General features: G+C 44.5%; 1 protein-coding gene across 2 annotated transcripts; it reads left to right on the top strand.

The window, feature by feature from the left end:
• Nucleotides 1–1,839: 1,839 nt before the first annotated feature.
• On the top strand, nucleotides 1,840–23,097 carry LOC125449429 (zinc finger protein 239-like). Of its 2 annotated transcripts, XM_048525210.2 has the most exons (3): nucleotides 1,840–1,955; nucleotides 3,903–5,130; nucleotides 21,246–23,097. In XM_048525210.2, exons 2-3 carry the CDS (start codon nucleotides 3,995–3,997, stop codon nucleotides 22,228–22,230), a joined length of 2,121 nt encoding a protein of 706 aa, XP_048381167.1. In that variant the 5' UTR covers nucleotides 1,840–1,955; nucleotides 3,903–3,994; the 3' UTR covers nucleotides 22,231–23,097. The 2 variants fall into 2 exon arrangements, with proteins under 2 accessions (XP_048381167.1, XP_048381166.1); XM_048525209.2 differs by lacking the exons at nucleotides 1,840–1,955; nucleotides 3,903–5,130 and adding an exon at nucleotides 15,209–15,351 and having other exon boundaries at nucleotides 20,758–23,088.
• The last annotated feature ends 861 nt before the right edge of the window (nucleotides 23,098–23,958 follow it).

The following is a 23,958-nucleotide window of genomic DNA, read 5'->3' as shown; positions in this document are numbered from 1 at the left end:
CTGTTCCCCTGATGCTGCCTGGCCTGCTGTGTTCCTCCAGCTCCACACTGTGTTACCTCTAGCCCCATTTACAACTCCCTTTCCTCTCTAATGCTCCCCAATTTGATTGCCCTCAAGGATCTATCCTTACCCCTTGCTATTTCTCATCTACACACTACCACCAGGTGACATTATCAAGAAGTACTATGCTAGTTCTCACTCAAACAATGATAGCATCCAGCTCTACCTCACGACCATTCCTCTCTAGTCCTCCACTATTGCTAAATAGTGCTGTTACCGAACTGCCTTTCCCACATCCAGGACTGGCTGAGCAAAAATTTCCTTCAATTAAAAAATAAAACAAAAACCAAAGGCATTGTTCACAGTCACCACTAAGAATTCCACTTTCTACTCCTAAGTTCATCTCTCTTTTTAGGAACTCTCTTCAGACTGAACCACACTTCAAAATCATGGTCTCAGCAGAAAGTGATTGTGTAGTCTTACTGTAACTGGGCTAGTCACCCAGATAATGTTCTGGGAGATGGGGAGATTTGAGCTCAGTAAAAATCTGGAATTCGGAGCAGACATTGTCATAAAGTCTAATGCTATTTAGGGACAGAATTATGCTATCCTTACTGATAGGATGACTCTTAACTGCACTATTAAAAGGCAAGCCATTAGTTCTATCTACCACTAAAAAGGTGTCCCACCAGTAGGATAGACACAGCAGAGGGAATGGCAGAATGGTATACAGCTAGCAGGGAATTGCCCTGGGAATCTTCAAAATCTCCTCCACATCTCTTGAAGTGTGATGAGACCACGTCAAACATGGGCAAGAAAACCTACAAACTGCCAACATCCACACCTGCCCTTGCCACCCCTCCTACTGCTGAATCAGTGTTCCTTTGTGTTAAACAGCATTCGGAGGACGAACTGAGGGTGACAAGGGTGTAGAACATATTCTGGATGCGGGATTTCAACCCCCACCATCAAGAGTGGCCCAGCAGCAACATTTAGAATATGAGCTCATCAAGTCCCAAAGAACATCGCTGCTCGATCGGATGTGCGGCTGTTGGAGAGGGAATCAACAAGTGATCGGGACAGGGAACCGTCCTTGTTAGAGAGTAAGTCCCCTTGGGTGGGCAGTCCTTGTCAGGAAGCAAGGCTTTGAAGGCCAGTTCCCGTCAGGGGTCTGACCTCTTGGTGGTGTAGTTCTCAAGAGTGGGACCGTCTCCTTGGGTATTGTAGGAATCTGCTCAGTGCTAGTTATCCCCAGACACACTGTCCTTTCCATCCTGTTAGCAGCACGAGAGAAAGAGGGATTGCTGAAACTAGCACCTAAAGACAAATTGCTTTATTTTTACATAGAATTCACCATTTTTCAAGATAAGGAGGGCCATTAAAGTGAAGCAGTGACGGCGATTATAGAACATAGAACAGTACAAGCCCTTTGGCCCACGATGTTGTGCTGACCTATTATCCTACAAAGATCCAGCACACCCTACATTTTACTATCCTCCATACGTCTATCCAAGAGTTGTTTAAAAGTCTCTAAAGTATCTGACTCCACTACCACTGACCTTCTTTGGAGAAAATCAGCAGACTTGGCAGCATCTGAAGAAGGATCACTAAACTCTACACACTAACTCTGTTTCTCCGCCGACGTTGCCAGACTCGCTGAGTTTTTCCAGCAATTTCTGTTTTTGTTTCATTTACTTCATTCCCTCCGGTGGTTTGGAGGACCAACCGCTCCGGCTCGGTCCTCCAGCCCCGCCCCTGATTCACTCCAATTGGTTGGAGTACTAACAGTTCCAGCTCGGTCTTCCAGAACCGCGCGCACTTCCTATTGGTTCGGAGTGGCCAGCAGTCAGCTTCTGGTGAATAGCCTCCCTTTGTGATGTCAGCATCGGTCAAGGCTTGTGCGTTACTTGGTGTATTGATCACTTCTCAGCTGTGGGCTGCCATTTACTTCAGAGGTAAGTATTTTTAACTATTCATGTACAATGTAGGGCTTTGAGTGTTGTGCCCTGTTAACTGAGACAGAATCAGTGGCTTTGGGGCTGGAGTGACCCCTTTTCTGTGAATCTGAATCCATGTCCATCCGTTCAGAGATAGTAGGAACTGCTGATGCTTATATCCGTCCCTTGCTCTGTTTCACCTCTGTCCTCCCGATTACCTCTCTGACATTATCTAACCTCCTCTGCCCCTAACAATGGGGCTTTCTTACCCATGTTTGGTGTTTTATTGGTCAGATCTCCATGCTGCCTCTCCCCGTCTGTATGCTGCTGATTTACCAGCTTGACCTTCCCACAGGATCCTTCAAAAGTCAGAAATTGACTTTTTTTCTCCCAAATAGTCCATTTCTCTTCCACAACTGTGTTATTGACCGTCAAATTCTGCACTGTTTATATTGTCTATAATTTGTTCTACACGCCATGAATTATATTTTATTCATTCACAAGATGAGTGCAGTTAAGTAATCACTTTGGAGTCACATGTAGGCCTGACCAGGTAAGGATGGCAGTTTCCTTTCCTAAAGGACTTTAATGAACCTGATGGGTTTTTCCACCAATCAGCAATGGATTCATGGTCATTATTAGATTCACCACACAGACTGCAGTGGTTCTAAAAAGTCAAACATCATGTGCTACACTAGAGAGTTCCTCTCAAAGTTCCATATTCAATTCCAAGAATAATATTTGTGCAAAGTCAATTGACAGCATCTTCAACAATATTTGTCCTTAATTCCAGGGCTTTTTAAAAAATTGAATTCACATCCGAACCTGAGTCTCCAGAACATTATCTGGGTCACTGGATTAACAGTCTAGCAACAAGACCACTAGGCCATTGCTGTTTCTCTCTCTACTGCCTGACCTGCTGAATTACTTTCAGGATTTCTCATTGCAGACTTCCTGCAGCCGCAGTGTTTTGTTATCAGAGGTACTCACAGGACAGAGCTTGGCAAACCAGAGGGAGAAATTAAGAGGTGGTTTGTATCTGGGTGGGTGTTGTTTGCAGAGCTGGCTGCACTGTTGGTCTTTTCTGATCAAGTCACAGAATTGTCGGCCTTCTTCTGTATTGTAGTTGCATATTTGGTCTGCCATGCCTATGTTGGTTTTCTGCAAATTCAAATCCGATTATCCTTATTCGCTGTGCTCTCCTCACAGTATAGCAATTTATGTTTCGTTGTAGGAGCTTATTCAATTCCCTTTTGAAAGTCTTTGTTCTGTCAGTTTGAGCTAGACTGGAGATGGAGTAGAAGCTCCTGGCGTTAGTCCCAAAGACTTTGGACATTGTATGGCCCAACTGGATTCCAATGTTAAAAGGAGGGAGATTCTAGGCAACTTCAGATTGCTAAATTGACACAGTCCATATAAAGTAGGGATATTGTTTTAAGGACAAATATTGTTGGAGGTGCTGTCAATTGACTTTGCACAAATATTATTCTTGGATTTAAATATAGAACTTTGAGAGGAACTCTCTAGTGTAGCACATGATGTTTGACCTTTTAGAACCACTGCAGTCTGTGATGAAGCTGCTACCACTGTGCTGTTAGGTAAGGAGCTACAGGATTCTGCACAGATGATAAAGTAATGGTGATGTCCTTTAAATCACTAACAACAGTTTAGCTTTATCAGCAGCTTCTCTATCTCTCTTTCTCTATCTGTCTCTCTGCTTCTTTTCATCCCTCCTCCAAGAGAGGCTAGACTCTGGTATTGGTCTGATTGATTGCAGCTTCCCTTCCCTGAAGGGCATCAGTAACTTGGTTTGTTGTTGATAACAACACCACAGCTTTTATGTCACTTTCTCCTTGTGCTGGCTGCACAAATGACCAGATTCATTCAGCTGTACTTCACAATCTGCCTTTGTGTTTTTTGGTTCTCTCTCACTTCATTTTCTCCTATTTTAAATCAATTTTACAGGGTATTCGAAGGACATGATTTGCAGTCAGAAAGCTAAAACAATACATGACATCAGGATCTGGCACAATTTATCGTAACATCCATATCGTTGCATGTTTAATATGGAAAGCAAAAGCCTTGTTCACATTCGAGATAAACCATGGAAATGTGGAGACTGTGAGGAGGGATTCAGATCCCCCTCTGAGCTGGAAACTCATCGGCACAATCACACAGGAGAGAGGCCGTTCATCTGCCCCGAGTGTGGGAAAGGATTCACTCGCTCATCCAACCTGCTGCAACACCAGCGAGGTCACTCCGGAGAGAGGCCATTCACCTGCCCCAAGTGTGGGAAGGGATTCATTTATTCAACCCATCTGCTGAGACATCAGCAAATTCACGTGAGGGACGGACTGTTCAGCTGCTCCAAGTGCAGAAAGGGATTCACTCGCTCATCAGGGCTGCTACAACACCAACAGGTTCACACCAGGAAGGGGCCATTCACCTGCTCCATATGTGGGAAGGGATTCACTCAGTTCTCCAACATGCTGAAACATCAGCGAGTTCACACTGAGGACAGACCTTTTCACTGCCCAGAGTGTGGAAAGTGCTTTAAAGGTTCTGGGGACCTGATGCGCCACCAACGTGTTCACACTGAGGAGAAACCATTCCTGTGTTCTCACTGCGGCTCTGCATTCAAACGGTCAGAGGAGCTCACTGTGCACCAGCGAAGCCACACCGGAGAGAGACCGTTCAGCTGCGCTGAGTGTGGGAAGAGATTCACTCAGTCATCTGCACTGCTGACACACCAGCGCATTCACACTAGGGAGAAGCCATTCGCCTGCTCAGTTTGTGCAAAGGGTTTCACTGATTTATCAACTTTTCTGAAACACCAGCAAGTTCACACTGACAAGAGACCATTTAAATGTTCAGATTGTGTTAAGTGCTATAAAAGTTCCCGGGAACTGCTGTCCCATCAACGCACTCATACGGATGAAAGACCTTTTAAATGCTCAAACTGTGGGAAACGCTATAAAAGTTCTGGGGAACTGATGCGCCATCAACGTGTTCACACTGACGAGAGACTATTTAGGTGCAATCACTGTGGGGCTGGGTTCAGGCAATCATATCTACTCACAGTACACCAGCGAGTGCACACTGGGGAGAAACCATTCACCTGCTCTGAGTGTGGGAAGAGATTCACTCAGTCATCCACCCTGAGGACGCACCAGAGAGTTCACACTGGGGAGAGGCCGTTCACTTGCTTCCAGTGTGAGAAGGCATTCACAACTTCATCTACTCTGCTGAAACACCAACGAACTCACCAGTAAATACAGCAATTCCATCTTGCTGTTTATTTCATTGGGACCTGAACTGTATTGACTCAAGCCTGTTTCTGTTGATGTTAATGATCTCTACCCCAGGCGTTGGTGTTAATATATTGGATAAAGTCAAATAAATCAAACTTTTGTTAATCAAGGGTCTTTTTAATGTCCAATTTGAAATGCTGTCCCAATAAATATGAAGAGTTGATTGAGCTTCTTTGTCGCTAAGATTGAGACAATCCGATTAGCTGCTTCCCTCCCCTCCAGTAGCTCATTGGACCAAACTGTTTCTCAGATAATTGCTTGTCTGAGCACAGGAATTGCATCTTTCTCCATTTGCTCTCATGAGAACCATAAAAGAGGTTACTGAGCAGAAAGAGTCTGTTCAGCCCATTGTGTGTGTACTGGCTGAGTGAACTAGCTGCCCACTGTAATCCCACTCAATCAAATTTGGAGATACAATTTCCCATGCACAAAGCCATGCTGACTATCCCTAATCAGTTCTTGCCTTTCCAAATGCTTCTAAATCCTGTCTCTCAGAATCCCCTCCAACAATTTATTCACCATCGGGATTAAGTTCACTGGTCTGTGGTATCTTGGCTTTTCCTTGCAGCCTTTCTTAGAAAATGGCACAGTATTAGCCACCTTGCAGTTTTCCAGTACCCCACCGTGTCTGTCACTCACCATGCCGTACCTCACTAGAGACCCTGCAGTTTCTTCCCTAGTTTCACACGTCCTGGAATTCTGTTGCTCAGATCCTGGGAGTTTATTTTCTTTTCTGCATTTTAAAACCTCTAGCACGCTTTTGTAATTTGGACTCTTTTCAAGACGTCGCTATTTATTTCCTGCGATGTCTTTCTCCACAGTAAATACTGACACAAGATATTGTTTAGGATCTCACCTGTCTCCTGTGGCTCCACACATATTCAATTTTGTGGATCTTTAAGGGCCCTGTTCTCTCCCTCGTTACTCTTTTGCCGTCAATAAACTTGGAGAATCTCTCCAGATACTCCTTTACCTCATCTGCCAAAGCTATGTCATGTCCTCTTTTTGCCCTCCTATTTCCCTCTTAACTGTAATCCTACACCCTTTAATGCTCAAGGCATTCACTTGTTCTCAACTGCCCATAGCTGATACATGCCACCTTCTTTTTCTTGACCAATACATTATGTCTCTCGTCATCCAGCGTTCCCTACTCCTACCAGCTTTGCCGTTCACGCTAACAGGAATATGCTGGCTCTAAACTCTTGTTATTTTGTTTTTTTAAAGTCTCCCACTTGTCAGGTGTCCCTTTGCCTGCAAATAGCCTCCCCCAGTCAACTTTTAAAAGCTCCGTTCTTATACCATCAAAATTGGCCTTGTCTCAATTTAGAAGTTTAACTTGTGGCCAAGACCTATCCTTTTCCACCACTGTCCTAAATAAACAAATAGTTTTAAAATAGTTCTATTGGCTTTAAATTCTAATAGAAAATGCTCCTCCACTAACACTTCAGTCACTTGCCCTGCTTTATTTCCCAAGAGGTCATGGAGTTCTGTCCCTCCTCTAGTTGAACCATCTACATATTTGTTGAGAGTTTTTCTGAACACAGTTAAATTCCTCCCCATCCAAGCCCTTAAAACAATGTCAGTCCCAGTCTATGTTTGGAAAGTTAAAATCCTCTATTATTACAACCCTAACATTCTTGCAGCTATCTGCGATCTCCCGACATGAGAGGACATTAGTGAACCAGATTGGCTTTTCCAATAATCGACAATGATTTTATGGTGACCAGTAGATTCTTAATTCCAGATTTTTTTAATTGAATTCAAATTGTCGATTATTGGAAAAGTCGATCTTGTTCACTAATGTCCTTCAGGGAATGAAATCTGCCACCCTCACCTGATCTGGCCTACATGTGACTCCAGAACCACAGCAATGTGGTTTAACTTCAGACGCTATCTGAAGAATAGAAAGGGAGGCAAGAGAGGCAAGTAGTATTTATGAACCAGCAATGTGGTTTATTCTCAAATCGCCTAACAGTTGCACCAATTGTACAAAGTCTCAAAGAAATGAAACCACTGATCACCGTGAGATTTAACCATTCGTCTGCTCCTATACTTTTATTTTCCATCACCTTGAGAGATCCTGAAAAGTCCTTACTAATATATCTTGCTGTGCCAAAATTGAGAGAGCTGATTCACAGACTAGTCAAGCAACATATTATACTCATGGAATCATACCTACAGACGATGTCCCAGACATCACCATCACCATCCCTGAAAATGTCCTGCCTCACCAGCAGGACAGGCGGCAGCAGAGATGGTGGCACAGTGGTTTACAGTCAGGTGGGTGTTGCTCTGGGAGTCCTCAACATTGACTCTGGACCCCATGAAGTCTCATGGCTTCAGTGTAAACATTGGCAAGGAAGCCTCCTGCTGATTACCGCACACCATCCTCCCTCAGCTAATGAATCAGTACTCCTCCATGTTGAACAACACTTAGAGGAAACACTGAGAATGCTAAGCACACAAAATGTACTCTGGGTGGGGGATTTCAATGTCCATCACCAAGATTGGCTTGGCAGGAGTGCTAATGATCAAGCTGGTCAGGTCCTAAGGGACATAGCTGCTAGACTGGTTCTGTGGCAGGTGGTGAGGGAACCAACAAGAGGGAAAAACATACTTGACCTCATACTTACCAATCTGCCAGCTGCAGTTGCATCTGTCCGTGACAGTATCAGTAAGAGTGACCACTGCACAGTCCTCATGGAGACAAAGTCCTGCCTTCACATTGAGAATAACCTCAATTGTGTTGTGTGGTACTGTCACTGTGATAAATGGGTTCGACTTTGCATAGATCTAGCAACTCAAGACTGGGCAGCCATGAGGTGCTGTGGGCCATCAGTAGCAGCAGAATTGTACACCAGCATAATCTGTAACTTCATGGCCCAGCATATTCCCCATTCAACCATTATCATCAAGCCAGGGGATCAACCCTGGTTCAATGAAGAGTACAGGAGGGTATGCCAGGAATAGCACCAGGCATTACTGAAGATGAGGTGTCAACCCAGTGAAGCCACCAAACAGGACTACTTGCATGCCAAACAGCGAAAACAGCAAGTGATAGACAGAACTAAGTGATCCCACAAACAATGGATCTGATCTGAGCCCTGCATTCCTGCCACATTCAGTCTTGATTGGTGGAGGACAATTAAACAACTCACTGGAGCAGGAGGCTCCACAAATAGTGCCATCCTCAATGATGGAAGAGCCCAGCACAAAAGATAAAGCTGAAAATTTTGTAGCAATCTTCAGCTAGAAGTGCCAAGTGGAGGATCCATCTCGGCCTCATCATTGGTATCCAACATTACAGATATCAGTGTTCAGCCATTTTGCTTCACTTCATATGATATCAAGAAATGGGTGAAGACATTGGATACTGCAAAGGCTACAGGCCCTGACAACATTCTGGCAACAGTACTGAAGATTTTTGATGCAGAACTTGCGCTCCCTGAACCAAGCTGTTCCAGTCCAGTTACAACATTCGGGTATCTACCTGGCAATGTGGAAAATTGCCCAAGTATGGCCTGTACACAAAAAGCGGGACAAATTCAACCTGACCAATTACTGCCCCATCAGTCTATTCTGAATTATGAGTAAATTGATGGAAGGTATCATAAACAGTGCTATCAAGCAGTAACTACTCAGCAAAAACCTGCTCAGCGATGCCCAGTTTGGGTTCTGCCAGGGCCACTCAGCTCCTGATCTCATGACAGCCTTGGTTCAATCAAGGACAAAACAGCTGAATTCCAGAGGTGAGGTGACAGTGACAGCCCTTGACATCAAGGTTACATTTGACAAGGCGTGGCATCAAGGAGCCCGAGCAAAACTGGAATTAATGGATATCAGGGGGCAAACTCTCTGGTGTTTTGAGTCATACCTGACAGATAGGAAAATGGTTGTCATTATTAGGAGGTCAATCATCTCAGCTCCAGGACATCTCTGCAGGAATTCCTCAGAGTAGTGTCCTTGGCTCAACCATCTACAGTTGCTTCATCAATGACCTTCGCTCCATCATAAGGTTAGAATTGGGCATGTTCACCAATGATTGCACAATGTTCAACACCATTCACAACTCCTCAACTACTGAAGCAGTCCATGTTCAAATGCAACAAGATCTGGACAGTATCCAGGCTTAGGCTGACAAGTGGCAAGTAACATTCATGCCACACAAATGGCTATGACCATTATGAATCATGAACATCAGTGAATGCCAAGGGGTGATGGTTAATCTAACCATTACCCTTGGCATTCACTGATGTTACCATCACTGAATCCCCCACTATCAGCATCCTGGGGGTTACCATTGACCAAAACTCAACTGGACTCACCATATAAATGCAGTGGCTACCAGAGTATACCAGAAGCTAGGAATACTGCAGCGAGTAACTCACCTCCTGATCCCTCAAAGCTTATCGACCATCTATAAGGCACAAGTCAGAAGTGTGATGGAATACTGCCCACTTTCCTGGATGAGTGCAGCCCAACAACACTTGAGAACCTTGACACCATCCAGGACAAAGCAGCTCACTTGATTGGCACCACATCCCCAAGCATCCACTCCTCCACTCCCAACATTCAGTAGCAGCAGTGTGTACTATGTACGAGATGCACTGCAGAAGTTCACCAAATATCCTCAGACAGCACCTTCCAAACCCACAACCACTTCCACCCAGAAGGTCAGGGGCAGCAGATATGTGGGAACACCACCACTTGCAACTTCCCCTCCAAGTCATTCGTCATTCTTACTTGGAAATATATTGCTGTTCCTTCACTGTCAGTGGGTTAAAATGCTGGAATTCCCTGTCTAAGGGCTTTGTGGGTCAACGCACAGCAGGTGGACTGCAGGGGTTGAAGAAGGCAGTTCACCACCGCCTTCTCAAGGGCAACTAGGGAGGGGCAATAAATGCTGGCGAGCCAGCAATGCCTGTGTTGCACAGGCCAAAAAGCAACATCCATGTCCCACAACTTGATTTAAAAAAAATGGACTTGACAATCTTACTAATGATCGAGGTCAGGGTGCCTGGCCTGCAGTTTCTTTTCTTCTACCTCCCTCCCTTTTCAAACAGAGGTGTTACATTAACCATTTTCCAGCTCTCTGGGACCCTCCCTGATTCCAGTGATTCCTGAAAGATCACCACCAATACATTTACAATCCCTTCAGGAACCTCCTTCAGAATTTTGATGTGGAGTGCAACAGGTCTGGGTGATTTATTCACTTTCAAACTTTTCAGCTTTGCCAGCACCTCAGCCTTAGTAATGACCATGACACTCACCACTGTCCCATGATTCTCTTCAAATTCTGGTGCTGCTGGTGACTTCCACTGTGAAAACCGATGCAGAGTACCTGGTCAGTTCCCCCGCCATTGCTTTGTTTCTCATTAGTACTTCTCCGGCCTCTTTTTCAGTGGTCTCCGCTTGGGGACTGCTTTGCAGAACACCTACACTCATAGAACATAGAACATAGAACATTACAGCACAGTACAGGCCCTTCGGCCCTCGGTGTTGTGCTGACCTGTCATACCGTGTTGTGCCGACCTGTCATACCGATTCCGACCTGTCATACTCGGTTCGCACTACACAACTGCACCATCCAGTCACGAACCGTTTCAACTCCCCATCCCATTCCTCAGACAACATGTCCATCCTGGTCCTCCTGCAGTGCCACAACGATGCTATCTGAAGGTTGTAGAAACAGCACCTCATATTCCGCTTGGGAACCCTGCAGTCCAATGGTATCAATGTGGACTTCACAAGCTTCAAAATCTCCCCTCCTCCTGCTGCATCCCAAAACCAACCCAGCTCATCCCCATCTCCCTAACCTGTCCTTCCTCCCACCCTATCCCCTCCTCCCACCTCAAGCCCCACCCCCATCTCCTACCTACTAACCTCATCCCACTCCCTTGACCTGTCCGTCCCCCTGGACAGACCTATTTCCTCTCTAACTCACCACCTACATTCATCTTCACTGGCTCCATCCCCACCTCTTTGACCTGTCTGTCTCCTCTCCACCTATCTTCTCCTCCATCCATCTTCTATCCGCCTCCCCCTCTCTCCCTATTTATTTTAGAACCCCCTTCCCCTCCCCCATTTCTGAAGAAGGGTCTAGGTGTGAAATGTCAGCCTTCCTGCTCCTGTGATGCTGCTTGGCCTGCTGTGTCCATCCACTTTACACCTTGGTATCTCAGATTCTCCAGCATCTGCAGTTCCTATTATCTCTTGTACATTTAGGTCCCTCTGTTCAATGCATCCTTTAGAGTAGTCACCATTTATTTTATACTGTCCATGTTCTTTCCGAACTTCATCTGTTACCTATCCGTCCATTCCACCAACTTGTCAATGTCCTTTCGAATTTGTACACTGTCCTTACAGCTTACAATTCTCCCAAGTTTCTGACTGTCTGTAAACTTTGTAAAGGTGCCTTGTCAGCAAGTTGCAGATCATTAATAAATGTCTGGAAAAGGAAGAGTCTTGATGCCAACCCCTTGGGAACTCCACCGCAAACCTAACTCCACTTAAAAAATATTCATTGACCATTCTTAGCATTTTCTAAATACTCACAAGTCTGTGTTCAAGTGGAATCCATCTGGCTTGTGCATGGACCATTCATTCCTGACAGAGTCCCTCATAACAGTGCCTCAACAAGTCTAAATATGTTGATGGGACTTAAGTTCCCTATAAAGCACTTGCCACGTACTAGGCATATAAGAGATCTCTCCCCAGTACGATCTTAGTGGTGTTTCAAGAGGGTGAATAACTGAATTAATCTGCTCACATGCATGGAGAAAGTGAACTGCCTCTTTCTATTGTGAGTGCACCAGTGTACAGTGAGTTGCGATGATCACCTGAACACACTCTCGCACCGAGAACACATCGATGTTTCTCATCAATGAGAATGTATTGATGGGACATCAGGGCCCCAGAGCCTGCATTGCACTGGGGCCCTGCATAGTCTTGGCATTTGAAAGGTCTTTTACCAGTTAAACTCTATGTTGTCTCAGTAGTTTATCTGACAGACTGAACTCCTCCATACACTCAGAGTAGGCAAACAGCATCTCCCCATTGTCAACTTATTTGCATGTCTGCAGGTGGGACGATAAGTAAATCCCCTATACTCAACAGGTGAATGAGATATTCCTAGGTTGAATTTTCTGGTGGGTCAGCAGGATGGATAACTGAGTGAATTGCTTCCCACACTCAACAGCTGAATGACCTGTTCATAGTGTAAATGCATTAATGCATTTCCAGCTTTGATGAGTAACGAAATTCCTATTCATAGTGCCCAAATTTCCAGAAGTTCTCCTGTGTATTGACTTGTGTGAAGTGGCTGCTGCCTTGCAGTTTTCAAATGCTATGCTATTTTACTCCAATGACAGGGAATTGGACACTCCATCAGATCCTGATGTCTTCATTTTCACAACTGCAAATTCTCACCATTTCTTAGGCTGTAAAATTGATTTAAAGCAGAAAAAAGTGAGAGAGAATTCATGAAAACACAAAGGCAGATTGTAAAATTAAGCTGAATGAATCTGAAATCTGTGTGAACAGATTTAGAAGGGTGTTTTGGATGACTAGGTTTAGTGCTGTGAGAAGGAAAGTTCCAGGATGTCAGTGAATGGTGAGTGATTTCATTCCAAGTCAAAGTGGTGTGTGGCTTGGAGGGAGCCTTGTAGGTGGTGATGTTATCATGAAACTGCTGCATTAGTTTTCTAGCTGATAGCGGTTATAGGTTTAGGTATGTTGGAGGAGCCTTAGTGAGTTATTCCATGACTTCTTGTGCAGTGTACACTGTGCTGCTACTGTGCTTTAATGGTGAAGGGAAAAATTACTGAAGGGAGTGGATGGATTGGCAATCACATTTTGTCTTAGATAGTGTCAAGCTTCTTTAGTGTTGTTGGAGCTGCACTTATTGGGATGAGTGGAGAATATTTGATCATATGCCTGCCTTGATGATTATGGATAGGCACTGGGAAGACAGGAAGAGATTTATTTCCACCAAAAATCTGAGCTTCTGACCTATTTTTGCAGCCACAGCATACATTTGGTTGGTCCAGGCAGTTTCTGGTCAATGCTAATCCCCAGGATGCTGCTACATTTGTATATAATTATTATTAGTGTTTTCAGTACAAAGGTGTGCCTGACACCTCTGATGTGATTGTCATCAAGGCGACGGCTTTCAATAAAATTTGATTGATTGATTTTGTTTTATTGTCATGTGTGCAAAAATACAGTGAAAAGCTTTGTTTATGAATGGTACAGGCAGATCACAGCAAGCAAATGATGTACAGATCAAAAAAACTTAGAGGCATACAGGTTACGTTGCAGGTTACATTATTTGAGGCTAGAGTCCATTCAATAGTCTGACAATGGCTGGAAAGAAGCTGTTTCTGAACCTGCTTGTGCTTGTGTTCAGGCTTCTATATCTTCTGCCTGAAGGACAAGGTTGTAGGAGATCAGTACTGGGGTGTGATGGGTCATTGATGATATTGGCCCCCTCTCAGCAGCAGCAAGCCATGTAAATAGAGTCTATGGATGGAAGGTTGGCTTCCGTAATGGTCTGGGCTGTGCACACCACCTTCTATAGTTTCTTACGGTCCTGGGGACAGCAGTTGACATACCAGGCCATTATGCACCTGGACAGTATGCTTTCAATGGTGCATCTGTAGAAGTTGGGGAGGGACCTTATGGACGTGCCAAATTTCTTGAGCTGCCTGAGAAAGAAGAGGTTCTGTTGTGCAACTGTTGCATTTACATAGGAAGTCCAGGACAGGAGCTTTTTGCTCTTCCCTCTCTCAACCTCAGTTCCATTAATGTAGATGGGGGTATGTTCTCCTCCTTCCCTTCTGAAGTCAATGATCAGTTCTTTAGTTTTGCTGATGCTGAAAGATAGATTGTTTTCACTGCACCATGTCACCAAGCCGTCTATCTCCCTTCTGTATTTTGACCCTTCGTTGTTAGATATCCATCCTAATACAGTGGTGTCATCAGCAAACTTGTAGATGGCGTTCATTCGGAATTTGGCAACACAGTCATAGGTGCACAGGGAACATAGAAGGCAGCTGAGAACACATGCCTGGGGGACTCCAGTGTTGAGTGTTATTGTTTAGGAGGTGCAATTACCTATCCTCACTGATTGCGGCCTATGGGTCAGAAAGCTGAGGTTCCCATTGCGGATGGTGGAGCTGAGACCAAGGTCATGCAGTTTTGAGATCAGCCTGGAGAGGATAATGGTGTGGAAGGCGGATGTTCAGATGTTCCAGGGATGAGTGTAGGGCTAGGGCTATGGCGTCCTCTGTGGACCTGTTATGTCAGTAGGCAAACTGAGGGGATTGAGGCAGGTTGGGAGACTGGAGTTGATGTGAGCCATGACCAGCCTCTTGAAGTCAGAACCACTGGGCCGTAGTCATTAATGCACACTGAATGTGTTTTCTTGGGTATGGAGACGATGGTGGTCTTCTTGAAGCAGGTGGGAACTTTGGCTTGTAGGAGGGAGAGGATGAAGTCTTTGGTGAATACCTCTGTCAGTTGGTCCACATAGAATCTGAGTGCTCAGCCAGGCTCGTCATTTTCCTTGGATTGACACTGAGGAAGGCTGATCTGACTTATGAAGCGGTGACAGAGGGAACAGGCGAATTTGGGGCTGTCAGGGAAGGCATTGCCACTCCAGTGGCATTCTGCTGAAACCAAGCATAGAAAGCATTGAGTGTGTCAGGGAGGGACGTGTCATTGTCCACTATCTTGGACTGTTTCATTTTGTATCCCGTGATGTCGTTTAGGCTTTGCCATAGACGGCGGGAGTCTGTTTGGTAGGCATATCAGTTTTGTTATTTACCCTTTCAGGCGTGTATCCTACGCAGCAAAATAAATCAGGATAGGAGACTTTGAAAATTCAATGACTGTTTTCCAGCATTCTCAGCTGTGGAGTAAATCCCCAAACAGGCGAGCAACTGCGCAGGTGCAGTGTTCTGCTGTACACGGAGCATGCGCGGAGACCGTTTGGGCGACGGGCAGAGCGGTTTCTTTCTCAGATCCAGAAATGATGAGAATGAGGCGACACCGAGGGAGCGATCGATCTGTTTGATGAATGGAAGGCCTCGTAAACATGTTGTGTAAGTTTCATTGCCTGAAATAGATTTTTTCTGGTCCCGTTGTTTCCGTAATGAGGCCGCAGTTCTAGTGTTCGGCCCCAGTTAATGGCCGCCATTTTTAATAGCGGCGGGGCGCACGCGCGGCTGCAATGTTATTTGCGAGCAATTGTTCTAATGACAGATTCCAAGGAGGAGGTTCAGAAAGACCACACCTTGTCTACGAAGCTGCATTAGTCTTTGAGACGCAGTGTCTTATTGATGAAGCAGAGCAGTGGTGGAGAAGGCAAGAAAGAGAGGCAGGTTACGTCCTCCGGTTCCCATGACCTTGTCTCATGTCCAGCGTTCTGTATCCAATCACAGCTCTGTTCAGTGATGGCTTTTATTAGATGATTTTCAGAAAGAGAAGGGAGAATTGAACATCATATTAAAATCTGAATGTCATGCTCATGCTTACACACACTCTCACACTCACTTCAGCAACCACAAATTAACACACTCAAATGCACTACTGCAAGTAAGCAAACACTCTGTCACTGTCATGTACTCATGCACATTCTCACTTACATACACACCTATACAATCACACATGAGCAATCTAACGTGCACATACACACTCATACCCACGCAAATCACATTCACCTCACACTAATATGCGTGCACACTCACACCTGCTCACACTCATTCAGACATAGACACTCACTCTGAGTGTGAGAGATGAGTGTATGAAGTGTCATTCTCACCACACTGTCACTGTTACAATCTCTCATATATCCCCTTACCCTCTCGCATGTATACTCTCAGAATCACTCTCATTCAGCCACATTCACTGACACTTATTCACTTTCACGCAGTCTCACACATACACACACCCAAATGCAAACATGTGCTCTCATCTGCACACTGGCAACCACTAATGAGACACCCTTGTACACACTGTGTTACTTACATATGCTCACAGACACATTTGTGTAGTCATGCTGTCACATGCACGCACATTCCTCTGTTATCATACATATTCAGAGATTCTCACACACCTAAATATTCACTGTCACACACTCAGCTGTGCCGTCTTTCACATGCATGCTCTTGCGCATATGCATGTGCACACTCATTCACTTACTCACTTGCACACCTAGATGTGTACGTTCAACGGACACACTCGTGCTCACTCTTAAACACCCATGCGGTTACAAACTCATATATACTTGCACATACACTGATACTTTTAAGTGCTGTCACACACTCTTGCTCGCGCTGTCACACACATTAACGACTACTCTTACATCTAGAATAACAGTTACCTGAGAATGAATTACTGACTGTAATATAATTAAGGGATCTGAGTGAGTAACAGATACCTGTGAGTTATAGTCTGGAATCTAATTGAGGAGATTGTACAGATACCCAGGAGAGAGGTACAGACTGGAATCTAATCGAGACAACACAGTGTGGAGCTGGAGTAACATGGCAGGCCAGGCAGCATCAGAGGAGCAGGAAAGTTGACGTCTCAGTTCAGGACCCTTTCATCCGAAGAAGTCCAGATTATTGCTGGACTGTTAATCCAAAGACCCAAATAACATTCTGGGGACCAGGGTTTGAAACCCGCCGTGGTAAATAGTGGAATTTGAATTCAATAAATATCTGTAATTAAGAATCCAATGATGACTGTGACTCGGTTGCTGATTGTTGGAAAAACCTATCTGATTCGCAAATGTCCTTTAGGGAAGGAAACTATCCTCCTTACCTGGTCTGGCCTACATATGACTCCAGATGCACAGCAAAGTGGTTGACTGTTAACTGCCCTCATGGCAATTAAGAATGGGCAATAAATGCTGCCGAGCTAGCAACACCCTCATCCTGTGAATGAATAAAGGGGAAAAAAAATCCACTTATGGATAAACTTATTTTTTGCCCTAACCCCGCAAACAAAGCTGGACCTGAAGGTGACGGTGATGATGATGACGACGACGATGACGACGACACCCCTCAGCCCCTGCAATAATGACAGAACTGTCTCAGAGCTTCCTCCCCCATCAAGTCTTGTTGCTAATTTTTTCAAGATAAGGTGATAAATCTACTGTCACTTCATGACTACATGTGAATTAAACATTTGTCCAAACAATGCTATCCTTTGCTTTGCACTTTTGAATGATTTTTCAGTCATTTTGAGTGACTCTTTCTTTGTTGCTCTGCCCCAACCCCAATTTTCCCATAGGCCTTGTTATTTCTGTATGATTTTCTATAATGCGTCGTTTCACAAGAATGCATCTGTTGCATTACAGCAGAACCCCCTGTACCCATCCAGATGCCTTGTAAATGTTGTAATTGTCCCAGCCACCATGACTTCCTCTGGCAGCTCATTCCAAATGCACATCACCACCTGCATGAAAAAAGTTTCCACTTAGGCCCCTTTTAAATCTTTCCCCTCTCACCTTAAATCTATGCTCCTCTAGTTTTTGACTCCACCACCACAGAGAAAATACCTTGTCCATTTACCCTATCCATGCCCCTCATGATTTTGTAAACCTCTATAAGGTCACCCCTCAGCATTTGAACCTCCGGGGGGGAAAAAAAACCCAGCCTATTCAGCCTCTCCCTATAGCTCAAACTTTCCAATCCTGCGAACAGCCTTGTAAATCTTTTTGAACCCTTTCAAGTTTCACAATATCCTTCCCATAGCAGGGAGACCAGAAAGTCACAGAGTACTCCTGAAGTGGCCTAACCACAGCTGCAAAGTGACCTCCCAACTCCTATACTCGATGCACTGACCAATAAAGGCAAGCGTACCAAATGTCGCCTTCGTTATCCTATCTACCTGCGACTTCACTTTCAAGAAACTTAAAACCTGCACTTCAAGGTCTCTTTGTTCAGCAACACTCCTCAGGACCCTACTATTAAATGTATAAGTTCTGCTCTGATTTGCTATTCCAAAATGCAGCACCTCATATTCATCTATATGAAACTCCATCTGCCACTCCTCAGCCCATTGGCCCATCTGATCAAGGTCCTGTTGTACTCTGAGGTAACCTCCTTGGCTGTCCACCACTACACCTCTAATTTTGATGTCGTCTGTAAACTTACTAACCATACCTCCTATATTCACATCCAAATCGCTTGTATAAATGACGAAAATCGGTGGATCCAACATCGAGCCTTGGGGCACACTGTTGGTCACAGGTGTCCAGTCTGAAAAGCAACCCTCCACCACCACTATCTGTCTCCTACGTTCAAGTCAGTTCTGTATCCAAATGGCTAGTTCTCCGGGTATTCCATGTGATCTAAACTTCCTAACCAGTCTACCATGAGGAACCTTGTTGAATGCCTTGCTAAAGTCCATTTAGATCATGTCCACAGCTCTGCCCCCATCAGCCCTCTATGTTACTACTTCAAAAAACTCAATCAAGTCAGAGAGACGTGACTTCCCATGCACAAAGCCATGTTGATTATCCCTAATCAGTTCTTGCCTTTCCAAATACATGTAAGTTCTGTCCCTCAGGATTCCCTTCAGCAAATTCCCCACCACCGATGTCAGGTTTACCAGTCTATAGTTCTCTGGTTTTTCCTTACCATCTTTCTTAAATAGTGGCACCACATTAGCCAGCCTCCAGTTTTCTGGCATGTCAACTGTGGCTATCGATGATATAAGTATCTCAGCAAGTGGCCCAGCAGTCACTTCCCTAGATTCTCACAGAGTTCTAGGGTACACCTGATCAGGTCCTGAGGATTTATCCACCTTTGTGCATTTTAAGCCATCCAGCATAACCACCTCATAATTTTTTAAGACGTCGCCATCTATTTCCTCACCTTCTATATCTTCCATATCCTTCTGCACAGTAAACATTGCAAAATACTCATTTAGTACACCCACCATCTCCTGTTCCACACACAGGTGGCCCTGTTGATCTTTAAGGGGCTGTATTCTCTTGCTAGTTACTCTTTTGTCCCCAGTGTATTCATAAAATCCCTTTGGATTCTTTTAACTCTATTTTCCAAAGCTATCTCATGTCCCCTTTGGCCAACCTGATTTCCCTCTTAAGTAGACCTACTGCCTTTGTATTCTTCTAAGGATTCCCTTGATCTCTGCTATATATAAGTGATATATGTTTCTTTCTTTTTCTTGACCAAAACCTCAATTTCTCTAGTCACTGAGCTTTCCCTTCACCTACCAGCTTGGCTCACCTTGCCTAGAGTACTGCATCCAATTCTGGTCTCCCTGTTATAGAATGGATAATATTAAGCTGGATATGGTTCAGAACAGATTTACTGGGACATTGCCAGGCGTAGAGGGTTTGAGTTATAAGGAGAGGCTGGATAGGCTGGAATGTCTTTCACTGGATTGTAGGAGTTGACAGGTGAATTTATGGAGATTTATAAAGTCACGAGCAGCGAATGGCAGGTGTCTTTTCCTTGGGGAGGGGGATTCAGGATTAAGGGGCACATTTTTAAGGTGAGGGGAGAACATACAGCATGGAAACAGAACCTTCAGTCCAAAAAGTCCATGCTGAGCATAATCCCAGACTAAACTAGTCACATCTGTCCGGGCTTGGACGCTATTCCTTCAAACATTTCTAATTCATGTACATATCTAAATCCCTTTTAAACATTGTAACTGTACCCACATCCACCACTTCCTCTGGAAGTTCATTCCACCCATGTTTTACACAGAGTCGTTCATGGGTGGAATGAACTTCCAGAGGAAGTGGTAGATACAGTTACAATGTTTAAAAGGGATTTGGATATGTACCTCTATTAGAAATGTTTGAAGTAATATCGCCCAAGCTCGGACAGATGTGACTAGTTTAGTCTGGGATTATGCTCGGCGTGGACTTTTTGGTCTGAAGGTTCTGTTTCCATGCTGTATGACTCTATGACGCTAATTTACTTTACATCTAATCTTATTATTGGAACTTGAGCAAGGCTGAGGAGGCTAGCATTCACTGCTGTGCTGTTGTGACAGTTCTCCTACAGTGCTGTTCAGTGAGGAGTTATAAGAGCAGCAGCTATAAAGAATTAGCAATATGCATCCCCAAGAGGACAGTGCCTGCCTGGTAGTGGAGTTTACAGGTGATGGTTCTCCATACGTGCTGGTCTTGACTTTCTTGGAGGGAGAATCTGTCAAAGTTATTCCTGTGATGTAGATGGAAGAAACAGTGTCTATAAGCATCCCACTGCTCTCCATGTCTCTCCTCCTGTTGAGGGCTGAGTCTTGTGGAGGGCCAGGACAGGCAGTGGGTCCCCTTCCCTGAAGGATGTTGAAGAACCAGTTTAGTTTTTTTATGACAATCCAGTAACTTCTCATGGTCACTGTTTGAGTGTCTTTCACACAAGTTACCGGATTCAATGAAATCCATTTCACAACCTCCTTTAGTGTTTTAAGTAGTTTTCTTTCTCATACTCACATTTAAATGTTGTAAATTTGTCTCACAGAGAATCACAGAGATATGTTCATGAGCAAGAATTCCAAATAAACATCCCATCAGGATCTGAGAGTGAGTCAAATCATCAGGACTTGAAAACCATTGATTTTCAACATTTGCCTGTTCTATCTGTGGGAAAAGCTTTCAAATATCAGTGTGACTAGAAATGCACCAGGAGACACCAACCCAAGTAAGTGTTCCAGTGAACTGACTGTGGAGAGGGGTGTAGCCAGTTACTCTGCCTCAGTGAGAGTGTTGCAGTGGACTGTGGACAGATCTTGACCCAATTACACAGCCTGAATAATATCTCAGCATTCATAGAGGGGAGAAACTGTACCCCTGTCTTGTGTGTAGGCAAGGAATCAACTGATAAATCAATATGGACAGACATGAGGTCACTTGCACCGTGGAGAAACCCTGGAAATGCGTGGATTGTGGAAAAGGATTCAAGTACCCATCCCTGCTGGAAACTCATCAACGCAGTCACACTGGGGAGAGGCCGTACACCTGCTCAATTTGTGGAAAGGGATTTACTCTGTCATCTGATCTTCTGAAACATGAACGCACTCACACTGGGGAGAGGCCATTCACCTGCCTCGAGTGTGGGAAGGGATTCAGTGACTCATCAAACCTGTTGAAACACCAGCAAATTCACACTGGGGAGAGGCCATTCATCTGCTCTGAGTGTGGGAAGGGATTCACTCTGTCATCTGACCTTCTGAAACATGAACGCACTCACACTGGGGAGAGGCCGTTCATCTGCCCTGAATGTGGAAAGGGATTCAGTGACTCATCTAACCTGTGGAGACATCAACGAGTTCACACTGGGGAGAGGCCATTCATCTGCCCCGAGTGTGGGAAGGGATTCACTCGATCACCCCATTTGCTGAAACACCAGCGAGTTCACACTCGGGAGAGACCATTCCTCTGCCCCGAGTGTGGGAAGGGATTCAGTGACTCATCCTACCTGCTGACACACCAGCGAGTTCACACTGGGGAGAAGCCATTCCCATGCTCTGAGTGTGGCAAGGCATTCTCTCAGATATCCAACCTCAGGGCACACCAACTGGTTCACACTGATGAGAGACCTTTCAAATGTTCGCAGTGTGAGAAGAGCTATAAACGAAGACGTGAAGTGCTCACTCACCAATGCATTCACACTGGGGAGAGGCCATTCCCCTGCTCTGTGTGTGGGAAACGATTTGTCCATTCAAAAAACCTTCTGAAACACCAGCGAACACATACTGGTGAGAAGTTGTTACCTGCTCCTTCATGGGAAAGCATTTACTCAGTCATCCCACCTGCTGAGACACCAACGAGTTCACAAGTGACTGCAGGGCAGGCATCTGTTGCTGTTGTTGTTCTTAATGAAACTTTGCCTCACATCACCCCTGCATCAGTTTCTGAAAACCTTAACTCTAGCTCCCCAGTCCTTGGACCATCACAGAATGGAAACAATGTTTTATTTTTCTACCTCAACTAAACGTGTCAAAAACTTGTACTCTTGAAACACAGTGACCGGAATCAGACTCTAGTTCTGACCTAAAGAGAGTTTTTTAAAAATTAGCATTTTTTCCCTGATTTTCTCCATGATATCTTAATTTATGAAAACCAAGGTTCCATATGTTTTGCTCACTGCTCTCTCAATGTGTCCTGTCACCTGTATATTGCCCCTCCCTGTCAGCCCAGAAGTTCTGGTTTCAAGTCCAATCTGTGATGGAACTGTGTTAGAGCAGTTTAATTTTTTTCTTAATTGAAGATTGAATCATGCCCATTGGAATCTGTTTTGCTGAAGGTAGTGAACTCCAGCTCAGTGAAAGGGATCACTGGGTAAGGGGTGAATAGAATAATAAACTCAAGTTCATTTCTGCAATAAACTCATTAATTTGTGCAATAGATTTGTGTAATCACCATTTGTTTGTGAAATGGATTGACTTATTTGTAGAATTTTCAGACTCATTACAAGTAAACTTGCTGACTTAAACATTTCAGTCCCACTTAAATCTTCTGTTAATCTGTGTGAAAATCCAGTGTTCCCTTGTGAAATAAATTTGTGTCCATTGGTTGCAGAAGCCTGTGTTCCATTGTCTAAATGAACTGAACCTGTGTTGTGGCTGCTGCCAGTTTTTAAACTGCAGCTTTGTCTCTGTGTAGATTTTAAGTCTGAGGCCAGTGTGTGAGATGGGGGAGGAGAAAAATAGACTAAACTGTTGAGCTGTCACATCACCTCTCTCTTCTCCCCTCCCTCTAATGTCACAAAAATGCCTCCTGGAGCTGTGCTCCAGGTAGAGGCAGCTGGGAGCTGACTAGATAAGATCGGATTTTGGCAGAGAAGGGTGTTTGAGTGACAGACCTGAAGATATTTAAAGTAAGTCCTTGCAAGCATAGTTTCGTTTGCCATGTGGATGAAGCAGGAGGTGAGTATACAGAGGGTTTCCTTCCATCTGTGTGTCTGTGAGAGAGTGGGTACTGTTGGAATCTCAAGGCCAGATTTGATCCTTTTAACCCCCAGACCATCCAGATTGAAGTAAAGTGAGCAGGGTCTGTCCCTTGTGGGGGAGAGAGGGAATGTGTGAAACCACAGAGAGAGCTGGCACTCACTGGAATGGTGAGTATACCCTCCTGAGTGTCTTCTTTCCTTAATTCCTGTATGTCTCTCTCTGACTTTTTCCCCTTTTCTTGCTTGCTCTCTCTTTTTCTCCCCTCTCTTGATCTCTGTGTCTCTCCCCTTACCTCTTTAGAATCACTACAGTGTAGAAACAGCTCACCTTTGAGAAATTATTTTGCCCAAAGACAATTAGAATGTATAAAGTATCTTAGCACACTCCTTCATCGCTTTGACATTTCATTTTATTGTACTACAGATAATCTGAGACTGAGCATTCTGGTTCTTGATACCACAGACAGGGAAGACATTCTTCCACTAACTTCCCTGGTGAGACTTGTTAGAGTTTTGTAAATTTCCTTGTGATCACTTCTCATTCTTCTAAACACCTGAGAGAACTGTATGCTCATTTTCTTTACAGAGCATCCTTACCAATGTGGTTAATTTGGTGAACCTTTGTTTTACTCCGACTATAGTAAATATACAGTTTCTTAGGCAAGGAGACCAAACTACTCTCAGCACCCCAAGGCCCTACACAATTGAAGCAAATGCTACTCAAATCTGCTTGCAATAAAGGGCAATCTGCTGTGGTGGCCACAAAGCATG

The sequence above is a fragment of the Stegostoma tigrinum genome, chromosome 42 (assembly GCF_030684315.1).
Source record: "Stegostoma tigrinum isolate sSteTig4 chromosome 42, sSteTig4.hap1, whole genome shotgun sequence".
Taxonomy (NCBI): domain Eukaryota; kingdom Metazoa; phylum Chordata; class Chondrichthyes; order Orectolobiformes; family Stegostomatidae; genus Stegostoma; species Stegostoma tigrinum.
The sequence above is the reverse complement of the archived record's forward strand: the minus strand, read 5'-3'. Positions and strand labels throughout refer to the sequence as shown.

Excerpts from the sequence above, each read along its gene's own strand:
- LOC125449429 (XM_048525210.2), top strand. The coding sequence starts at position 3,995 with ATGTTTAATATGGAAAGCAAAAGCCTTGTTCACATTCGAGATAAACCA. Across the intron at positions 5,131-21,245 it reads AGAGTTCACACTGGGGAGAG|GCCGTACACCTGCTCAATTT; the intron begins GCCGTTCACTTG and ends CACTGGGGAGAG.